General features: G+C 38.2%; 1 protein-coding gene across 1 annotated transcript in view; it reads left to right on the forward strand.

The window, feature by feature from the left end:
- LOC133643415 (ATP-dependent 6-phosphofructokinase, muscle type-like) overlaps window positions 1-10,711 on the forward strand; it is a 37,881-nt gene extending 27,170 nt beyond the window's left edge. Inside the window, exons 17-22 of the mRNA XM_062037977.1 lie at window positions 3,996-4,160; window positions 7,070-7,131; window positions 8,039-8,150; window positions 8,242-8,341; window positions 8,430-8,535; window positions 10,435-10,711. Coding sequence (XP_061893961.1) covers window positions 3,996-4,160; window positions 7,070-7,131; window positions 8,039-8,150; window positions 8,242-8,341; window positions 8,430-8,535; window positions 10,435-10,579 — 690 coding nt within the window. The 3' untranslated portion in view covers window positions 10,580-10,711. The remainder of the gene's footprint in view (window positions 1-3,995; window positions 4,161-7,069; window positions 7,132-8,038; window positions 8,151-8,241; window positions 8,342-8,429; window positions 8,536-10,434) is intronic.
- Window positions 10,712-11,918: the final 1,207 nt, after the last annotated feature.

Below are 11,918 nucleotides of genomic sequence, written 5' to 3' on the forward strand. Positions count from 1 at the left end.
GTCATCATTGATATATAAACTATCAGACTGCGTGGTCGCTAGTAGTGGCTTTCAGTAGGCCTTTAAACCTTAACAAAGAACTACACGTCTTCAACTCATCACTGAGCTTGTTCCACCCTTTAACTCCTAAAACTGAAATACATTTATATTTTATATTCCTTCTTACTTTACATGTTTCAAAAATCAATATCCCCCGTAAATTATAGTTTTCTCCTCTTAATTGATATAACCTAAGAATACAAGCTGGAAGGCTGTTGTTCTTTACTCCAAACACAATTTCCGTTGTTTTTAAAAACACAATATCTGAAAAATGTTAACACATTAGAACACAGGGGTCAAACTCAAGGCCCGGGGGCCAGCTCTGGCCCGCTACATTATTCTATGTGGCCCTCGAAAGCCTGGAAAGCCTGGGGTTTCAATAAAATATTTATTTTTATTTTTTTTAATTAAATGCATTCGTTCTTTCAATTTGACAGAAAAAAAATGCATATTTTAAACTTTAATATTATCTGATCATGCCAATTATATTATTATATACCATAAATGTTTTAATATGAGAAAAAAAATAAAATATGCCATTTTTTTCTAAACTTTAGTTGCAAAGTGGAATACTTAAGATAAGCTAATTACAGTCTTTAATGGGTCAATAATTCATAACACTGATGTTGATGCTTTATTATATTTGGAGCAATGAGAGTTTTCTTCCAAAAACTCACGATAGCGATACCTTCTTAGCTGAAAAACGAACATGTTCAAAAAAGTGTCATAACCATAAATCATATATTCTTTTTTTAATTAATTAATCTATTTTTTTTTTTTATACTTTCAACGGTTTAATTTTTCAGCAGCTTTAGACCCGTCCACAGATATAGTTTGTAATATTTTTATGTTTTATGTTCTTTTTGTAAAAAAAATAAATAAATAAATAACATTTTTATTTTTAAAATAACATTTTTAAATGTTATTTTTAAATAACATTTTTATAGTTTTCTCCTCTTAATTGATATAACCTAAGAATACAAGCTGGAAGGCTGTTGTTCTTTACTCCAAACACAATTTCCGTTGTTTTTAAAAACACAATATCTGAAAAATGTTAACACATTAGAACACAGGTGTCAAACTCAAGGCCCGGGGGCCAGCTCTGGCCCGCTACATTATTCTATGTGGCCCGCGAAAGCCTGGAAAGCCTGGGGTTTCAATAACAAATATATGTATTTTTAAAACTAAATGCATTCGTTCTTTCAATTTGACAGAAAAAAAATGCATATTTTAAACTTTAATATTATCTGATCATGCCAATTATATTATTATATACCGTATTTTTCGGAGTATAAGTCGCTCCGGAGTATAAGTCGCACCGGCCGAAAATGCATAATAAAGAAGGAAAAAAACATATATAAGTCGCACTGGAGTATAAGTCGCATTTTTGGGGGACATTTATTTGCTAAAAGCCAACAGCAAGAATAGACATTTGAAAGGCAATTTAAAATGTGTAAAGAATAGTGAACAACAGGCTGAATAAGTGTACGTTATATGAGGCATAAATAACCAACTGGTATGTTAACCTCACATATTATGGTAAGAGTCATTCAAATAACTATAACATATAGAACATGCTATACGTTTACCAAACAATCTGTCACTCCTAATCGCTAAATCCCATGAAATCTTATACGTCTAGTCTCTTACGTCAATGACATCAATAATATTATTTCATATTTTACGCTAATGTGTTCATCATTTCACACATAAGTCGCTCCTGAGTATAAGTCGCACCCCCGGCCAAACTATGAAAAAAACTGCGACTTATAGTCCGAAAAATACGGTACTGTATTGCAAAACTATTTTAGTGAGATAAAAACAAATTGTTAAATATATGCTTGTCACCTTTATTTATGATTTTAAAACAATCTAATAAAAAAACTCTAATAATTAAATGAAAATACAGCTTCAACACTTGCGTCGTAATTTTTGCGCTTAAGTAACTTCTCTATAACTTTAATTTCAGACTTCCTCTGTTGGTTTGAGATTGTCATTACTGCCACAAGTGGTGGAAAAGTGTGTAAGTGTAAAAGTATACAAATAATAATCATATGTCCCTTGTGGATCAATAAAGTTTGTCTGAGTCTAAGTCATATGCATTTCGATTAAACATGATTAATCACAGCTTACATTACCCGCATGCATAATGTCAATTCATCTTAAAAAAGCGGCCCTCTGAAAGCAACCATTACTGCAATGTGGCCCAAAATGAACATGAGTTTGACACCCTTGCATTAGAACTTATAAATAATGGATTGGTATGGTCATAGTAGCACGCTTTGTGTATTATTCTAATGACCCTTTTTTGAAGTTTAATTATTGGCTCAATGTTTGTTTTATAAACATTTCCCCAAACTTCAACACAATATGTTAAATATGAAAAAATAAAAGAATATTATAATATAACATATTCAGCATGTCTTACTTTATAAAGAATAGCAATGGATTTGGATATTTTTCCCTTTATATATTCAATATGCGGTTTCCAACATAATTTATGATCAATTATTATTCCCAAGAATTTAGTTTCATATACTCTATCAATTTCTACTTGATTTAATTTTAATTTTGCTTCACAATTTGTCCTTTACGGAGCCCCTAAAGGGACATGGGGGAAATTTATTTTTGTCAATTTTTATTTTTATTTTTTATTTTTTTTAAGACATGTATCTCGTGCGCATGAGAAACTATCTCGAGAAACTTTTTATAAAGTTATAAAAAAAAAAATTAAAAAAAATGTAATACATTTTTTTTTTTTTAAACTATCTCTTGCGCACGAGAGTTTCTGTTGCGATACATGTCTAAAAAAAAAAAAAAAATTTTTTTTTTATAACTTTATAAAAAGTTTCTCGAGATAGTTTCTTGTGCGCACGAGAAACATGTCTTAAAAAAAATTTTAAAAAATATAAAAATAAAAGATTTCTTTTTTTTTTATAAATAAATGATAAATGGGTTATACTTGTATAGTGCTTTTCTACCTTCAAGGTACTCAAAGCGCTTTGACACTATTTCCACATTCACACATTCACACACACATTCACACATTTAGTTTCATATACTCTATCAATTTCTACTTGATTTAATTTTAATTTTGCTTCACAATTTGTCCTTTACGGAGCCCCTAAAGGGACATGAGGGAAATGTATTTTTGTCAATTTATTTATTTATTTATTTATTTTTTTAAGACATGTATCTCGTGCGCATGAGAAACTATCTCGAGAAACTTTTTATAAAGTTATAAAAAAAAAAAAAAAAATGTTTTTTTTTTTTTTAGACGTATCTCTTGCGCACGAGAGTTTCTGTTGCGATACATGTCTGAAAAAAAAATATTAAAAAAAATATAAAAATAAAACATTTCTTTTTTTTTATAAATAAATGATAAATGGGTTATACTTGTATAGCGCTTTTCTACCTTCAAGGTACTCAAAGCACTTTGACACTATTTCCACATTCACACACACATTCACACACACATTGACACACACATTCACACACACATTCACACACTGATGGCGGGAGCTGCCATGCAAGGTGCTAACCAGCACCCATCAGGAGCAAGGGTGAAGTGTCTTGCCCAAGGACACAACGGACGTGACTAGGAAGGTAGAAGGTGGGAATTGAACCCCAGTAACCAGCAACCCTCCGATTGCTGGCACGGCCACTCTACCAACTTCGCCACGCCGTCCCCTTTTTTTTATATAACTTTATAAAAAGTTTCTCGTGCGCACGAGATACATGTCTAAAAAAATAAATAAAAATAAAAATAATAATTATACTAAAAAAAAAATCCCCCATGTCCCTTTAGGGGCTCCGTAGTCCTTGCACCACTAAACACCATAAATGTAGGTTTATTATCATTTAATGATAACTTATTAATATCAAAAAAAATTTTTTAGCATGCATGTCAAAGTAACATTTAACTGCATTTTTTGTACTTTCTTGGCCCCTTTTAGTCATGTGATCTGATTAAGCAATCTGCAGCCGGTACCAAGAGAAGAGTGTTCATTGTTGAGACGATGGGAGGATACTGTGGATACCTGGCAACCATGGCCGGCCTGGCATCTGGAGCTGATAATGCCTACATCTTTGAGGAGCCCTTCAAACTCCATGATCTACAGGTCAGAGGGAAGGACTCATTTCCACACTCTTTAGGATGACCATCAGGGATGGAACGGTACATACATAAACAAAAGGCCAGATAATAAGTATCCTAATAGGGGCCATTTTGGGGTCCTTATTATACACACACCATAATAATACATGTAAGTTGAAGCACAGTACGTCTGACTATGGTAGCCGACAATCCATCAAGCGGTGCGGCTTCGCAGTTTACCAAAGTCCTACTAAAAGATTTTGACATATTTTTAGCGCCGTGTGTAATGTTCTATATTCTCAATGACACATCAAAGTTTTTCGCTTTATTGCTATAGCGTCATTTATTGAACAGGCGTCAACGTGCAGTCCACACGTATCTCTTATGTGTGACTGCCATCACACTTATCATTAAGTACCAAATAAAATTGCTTTGTGGTGAGTAAGCACAACCAGAATTAATCCGGGTCGTAAGGCGCACTGTCCATTTTGGAGAAAATGAAAGGAATTGAAGTGCGCCTTATAGTGGGAAGAATACGAGCATGCAGCGTGTGACGTACTGTGCGCCTTATAGTGGGAAGAATACGAGCATGCAGCGTGTGATGTACTGTGCGCCTTATAGTGGGAAGAATACGAGCATGCAGCGTGTGACGTACTGTGCACCTTATAGTGGGAAGAATACGAGCATGCAGCGTGTGATGTACTGTGCGCCTTATAGTGGGAAGAATACGAGCATGCAGCGTGTGACGTACTGTGCGCCTTATAGTGGGAAGAATACGAGTATGCAGCGTGTGATGTACTGTGCGCCTTATAGTGGGAAGAATACGAGCATGCAGCGTGTGATGTACTGTGCGCCTTATAGTGGGAAGAATACGAGCATGCAGCGTGTGACGTACTGTGCGCCTTATAGTGGGAAGAATACCAGCATGCAGCGTGTGATGTACTGTGCGCCTTATAGTGGGAAGAATACGAGCATGCAGTGTGTGATGTACTGTGCGCCTTATAGTGGGAAGAATACCAGCATGCAGCGTGTGATGTACTGTGCGCCTTATAGTGGGAAGAATACGAGCATGCAGCGTGTGACGTACTGTGCGCCTTATAGTGGGAAGAATACGAGCATGCAGCGTGTGATGTACTGTGCGCCTTATAGTGGGAAGAATACGAGCATGCAGCGTGTGATGTACTGTGCACCTTATAGTGGGAAGAATACGAGCATGCAGCGTGTGATGTACTGTGCGCCTTATAGTGGGAAGAATACGAGCATGCAGCGTGTGATGTACTGTGCGCCTTATAGTGGGAAGAATACGAGCATGCAGCGTGTGATGTACTGTGCGCCTTATAGTGGGAAGAATACCAGCATGCAGCGTGTGATGTACTGTGCGCCTTATAGTGGGAAGAATACCAGCATGCAGCGTGTGATGTACTGTGCGCCTTATAGTGGGAAGAATACGAGCATGCAGCGTGTGATGTACTGTGCGCCTTATAGTGGGAAGAATACGAGCATGCAGCGTGTGATGTACTGTGCGCCTTATAGTGGGAAGAATACGAGCATGCAGCGTGTGATGTACTGTGCGCCTTATAGTGGGAAGAATACGAGCATGCAGCGTGTGATGTACTGTGCGCCTTATAGTGGGAAGAATACGAGCATGCAGCGTGTGATGTACTGTGCGCCTTATAGTGGGAAGAATACGAGCATGCAGCGTGTGATGTACTGTGCGCCTTATAGTGGGAAGAATACGAGCATGCAGCGTGTGATGTACTGTGCGCCTTATAGTGGGAAGAATACGAGCATGCAGCGTGTGATGTACTGTGCGCCTTATAGTGGGAAGAATACGAGCATGCAGCGTGTGATGTACTGTGCGCCTTATAGTGGGAAGAATACGAGCATGCAGCGTGTGATGTACTGTGCGCCTTATAGTGGGAAGAATACGAGCATGCAGCGTGTGATGTACTGTGCGCCTTATAGTGGGAAGAATACGAGCATGCAGCGTGTGATGTACTGTGCACCTTATAGTGGGAAGAATACGAGCATGCAGCGTGTGATGTACTGTGCGCCTTATAGTGGGAAGAATACGAGCATGCAGCGTGTGATGTACTGTGCGCCTTATAGTGGGAAGAATACGAGCATGCAGCGTGTGATGTACTGTGCGCCTTATAGTGGGAAGAATACGAGCATGCAGCGTGTGATGTACTGTGCGCCTTATAGTGGGAAGAATACGAGCATGCAGCGTGTGATGTACTGTGCGCCTTATAGTGGGAAGAATACGAGCATGCAGCGTGTGATGTACTGTGCGCCTTATAGTGGGAAGAATACCAGCATGCAGCGTGTGATGTACTGTGCGCCTTATAGTGGGAAGAATACGAGCATGCAGCGTGTGATGTACTGTGCGCCTTATAGTGGGAAGAATACGAGCATGCAGCGTGTGATGTACTGTGCGCCTTATAGTGGGAAGAATACGAGCATGCAGCGTGTGATGTACTGTGCGCCTTATAGTGGGAAGAATACCAGCATGCAGCGTGTGATGTACTGTGCGCCTTATAGTGGGAAGAATACGAGCATGCAGCGTGTGATGTACTGTGCGCCTTATAGTGGGAAGAATACGAGCATGCAGCGTGTGATGTACTGTGCGCCTTATAGTGGGAAGAATACGAGCATGCAGCGTGTGATGTACTGTGCGCCTTATAGTGGGAAGAATACCAGCATGCAGCGTGTGACGTACTGTGCACCTTATAGTGGGAAGAATACGAGCATGCAGCGTGTGATGTACTGTGCGCCTTATAGTGGGAAGAATACGAGCATGCAGCGTGTGATGTACTGTGCGCCTTATAGTGGGAAGAATACGAGCATGCAGCGTGTGATGTACTGTGCGCCTTATAGTGGGAAGAATACGAGCATGCAGCGTGTGATGTACTTACCTAACTTCTGCCATTATAGTTAAACGTGGAGCATCTGGTAAACAAGATGAAGACAACAGTGAAGAGAGGACTCATTCTAAGGTCTGCATGGAATCTTTTTCCAAATAAAAAAAACTTGACACATTCTTTCCCAGCAGGCACAAGACATTAAAACAACGTTGAATTAGGACCTGATGTTGAGCAACTCAAACATAACGTTGAAACAACATGCTTCTTGGCAACGTTTAATCAATGTTGGCTTCTGACATTGATTTGACCATTGAAATGTGGTCATTCCCATGCAACCAATATTCTACAACATTGAAACAACATACTTTTTGACAACGTTTATTCAATGTCAGGTCGTGACGTTGATTTGACCATTGAATTATGGTCATTTCCCAACCAAGTTTCTACAACACAAATATAATGTTGAAAAAGCATGCTTTTTGACAACATTTAATCAATGTTGGGTTCTGACGTTGATTTGACCATTGAATTATGGTCATTTCCAACCAATATTCTACCACACAAATACAACGTTGAAAAAACTTGCTTTTTGACAACGTTTATTCATTGTCAGGTTCTGACGTTGATTTGACCATTGACATTTGGTCATTTCCAACCAATATTCTACAACACAAATACAACGTTGAAAAAACTTGCTTTTTGGCAACGTTTAATCAATGTTGGATTCTGACGTTGATTTGACCATTGAAATTTGGTCATTTCCCAACCAATATTCTACAACACAAATACAACGTTGAAACAACATAGTTTTTGACAACGTGTATTCAATGTTGGGTTCTGACGTTAATTTGACCGTTAAAATTTGGACATTTCCCAACCTACGACGTGGATCCAACGTTAGACATCAACTTTGTCTCAGTTTACAAATACAACTATATTGCAACGTTGTTTCAAAGTCAGTTTTAAAGGACACGTACGTACAATCAACGTTGTATCAATGTCTTCAGCCTGCTGGGTTTTTGCCCTGGCTTTTTCCTAGAAACGAGAAGTGCAATGCCAACTACACCACCGAGGTTCTCTTCAATCTGTACTCGGAGGAGGGCAAAGGTGTGTTTGACTGCAGGAAGAATGTACTCGGACATATGCAGCAGGTATTGTCAACTTCACTTGTCACCTTCAACTAACTCACCCTCTGCATGAAGACGGACAGTGGGGGAAAAAAACCCTTTGCTTTGTCTGCAGGGTGGAACCCCGAGTCCCTTTGACAGGAATTTTGCGACCAAGATGGGGATCAAGTCCGTCATCTGGCTGACTGACAAACTGAAGGAATGCTACCGACATGGTGAGGACCAAAAGACTTCCTGAATGATGTCATCACCATGTTGTGCTTATGTTCATGTTTGTTGTATTTGCAACTTCAAATCTTCCAGGGCGCGTCTTTGCCAACTCCAAGGATTCTGCGTGTCTGCTGGGCATGAGGAAGAGATCTTTGGTCTTCCAGCCTCTGGTGGACCTTAAAGAACAAGCAGACTTTGAGTACGACTTTTACACATGTCTACACCTTTCACACATCTGCACATGTCTACACCTTTCACACATCTGCACATGTCTACACCTTTCACACATCTGCACATGTCTACACTTTTCACACATCTGCACATGTCTACACCTTTCACACATCTGCACATGTCTACACCTTTCACACATCTGCACATGTCTACACCTTTCACACATCTGCACATGTCTACACCTTTCACACATCTGCACATGTCTACACCTTTCACACATCTGCACATGTCTACACCTTTCACACATCTGCACATGTCTACACCTTTCACACATCTGCACATGTCTACACCTTTCACACATCTGCACATGTCTACACCTTTCACACATCTGCACATGTCTACACCTTTCACACATCTGCACATGTCTACACCTTTCACACATCTGCACATGTCTACACTTTTCACACATCTGCACATGTCTACACTTTTCACACATCTGCACATGTCTACACCTTTCACACATCTGCACATGTCTACACCTTTCACACATCTGCACATGTCTACACCTTTCACACATCTGCACATGTCTACACCTTTCACACATCTGCACATGTCTACACCTTTCACACATCTGCACATGTCTACACCTTTCACACATCTGCACATGTCTACACCTTTCACACATCTGCACATGTCTACACCTTTCACACATCTGCACATGTCTACACCTTTCACACATCTGCACATGTCTACACCTTTCACACATCTGCACATGTCTACACCTTTCACACATCTGCACATGTCTACACTTTTCACACATCTGCACATGTCTACACCTTTCACACATCTGCACATGTCTACACCTTTCACACATCTGCACGTGTCTACACCTTTCACACATCTGCACGTGTCTACACCTTTCACACATCTGCACATGTCTACACCTTTCACACATCTGCACATGTCTACACCTTTCACACATCTGCACATGTCTACATGTTTCACACATCTGCACATGTCTACACCTTTCACACATCTGCACATGTCTACACCTTTCACACATCTGCACATGTCTACACCTTTCACACATCTGCACATGTCTACATGTTTTACACATCTGCACATGTCTATGCTGGACCAGAAAGGTCACAACTTTTGCAAACGCCACAACACAACAACTGTAGGCCACAACACAACAACTGTATGCCACAGCACGACAACTGTATGCCACAACACAACAACTGTAAGCCACAACACAACAACTGTTAAGCCACAACACAAAAACTGTAAGCCACAACACAACAACTGTAGGCCACAACACAACAACTGTATGACACAACACAACAACTGTATGACACAACACAACAACTGTAGGCCACAACACAACAACTGTATGACACAACACAACAATTGTATGACACAACACAACAACTGTATGACACAACACAACAACTGTAGGCCACAACACAACAACTGTAAGCCACAACACAACAACTGTATGACACAACACAACAACTGTATGACACAACACAACAACTGTAGGCCACAACACAACAACTGTAAGCCACAACACAACAACTGTATGACACAACACAACAACTGTAGGCCACAACACAACAACTGTAAGCCACAACACAACAACTGTATGACACAACACAACAACTGTATGACACAACACAACAACTGTAGGCCACAACACAACAACTGTAAGCCACAACACAACAACTGTATGACACAACACAACAACTGTAGGCCACAACACAACAACTGTAAGCCACAACACAACAACTGTATGCTCAACAACAGGCTCTTGGGACACTTTTTACTGTTGGAACGTATCATTAAAAAGTCGACAACAAACGTTGATTATACTTGGTTGGTTCAACACATCTTTTATCCTTTTAATGATCTCTGTTTTTCTCTCCAGTCACCGTATTCCGAAAGAACAATGGTGGTTAAAGTTGAGGCCCATCCAAAAAATCCTGGCCAAGTACGACACGGCACTGGACACTTCCCTGATGGCCGAACTGGAGCATGTCAGCGACAAGGCGGGCCATGCTCCCAAGAAGTAGGATGCTTTGAATTTTCACCAAAGGCGCTCAACATAACCCCAATGTTGGCTGTGTCTCTCAAAAAAGTGCTGCGTCATTAAACATCATGATGTAATGCTAATAAAGAGCTCCACAATAAACTATTCAGAATCACATTGCTGTGTTCATTTAAACAAAAACAACTGTACCGTTTTTTTTTTTTTAGACATGTATCTCCTCATGCGCACGAGAAACTTTTTTTATAAAGTTATAAAAAAAAAAATTAAAAAAAATATTATTTTGGTTATGTTTTTTTTTTTTAGACATGTATCTCGTGCGCACAAGAAAGTTTCTCATGCGCACGAGATACATGTCTAAAAAAAGAAAAAAAAAATTATACTTTTTTTTTTTTTTTTTAGACATTATCTCCTCGTGCGCACGAGAAACTTTTTATAAAGTTATAAAAAAAAAATTAAAAAATTATATTATTTTTATTTTTTTTAGACATGTATCTTGTGCGCACAAGAGTTTCTCGTGCGCACAAGAAAGTTTCTCATGCGCACGAGACACGTCTAAAAAAAAAAAAATTATACATTTTAATTTTTTTTTTTTTTTAGACATGTATCTCCTCGTGCGCACGAGAAACTTTTTATAAAGTTATAAAAAAAAAAAAAATGTTAAATATTATTTTGGTTATGTTTTTTTTTTTTAGACATGTATCTCGTGCGCACAAGAAAGTTTCTCATGCGCACGAGATACATGTCTAAAAAAAGAAAAAAAAAATTATACTTTTTTTTTTTTTTTTTAGACATTATCTCCTCGTGCGCACGAGAAACTTTTTATAAAGTTATAAAAAAAAAATTAAAAAATTATATTATTTTTATTTTTTTTAGACATGTATCTTGTGCGCACAAGAGTTTCTCGTGCGCACAAGAAAGTTTCTCATGCGCACGAGACACGTCTAAAAAAAAAAAAATTATACATTTTAATTTTTTTTTTTTTTTAGACATGTATCTCCTCGTGCGCACGAGAAACTTTTTATAAAGTTATAAAAAAAAAAAAAATGTTAAATATTATTTTGGTTATGTTTTTTTTTTTTAGACATGTATCTCGTGCGCACAAGAAAGTTTCTCATGCGCACGAGACACGTCTAAAAAAAAAAAAAATTATACATTTTAATTTATTATTTTTTTTAGACATGTATCTCCTCGTGTGCACGAGAAACTTTTTCTAAAGTTATAAAAAATATATATTATTTTTATTGTTATTATTATTTTTTAGACATGTATCTCGTGCACACAAGAAAGTTTCTCATGCGCACGAGAAACATGTCTAAAAAAAAATAACAATATTAATAATAATAATTAAAACACTTTTTTTT

This window comes from Entelurus aequoreus, linkage group LG26 (genome assembly GCF_033978785.1).
Source record: "Entelurus aequoreus isolate RoL-2023_Sb linkage group LG26, RoL_Eaeq_v1.1, whole genome shotgun sequence".
Classification (NCBI taxonomy): Eukaryota; Metazoa; Chordata; class Actinopteri; order Syngnathiformes; family Syngnathidae; genus Entelurus; species Entelurus aequoreus.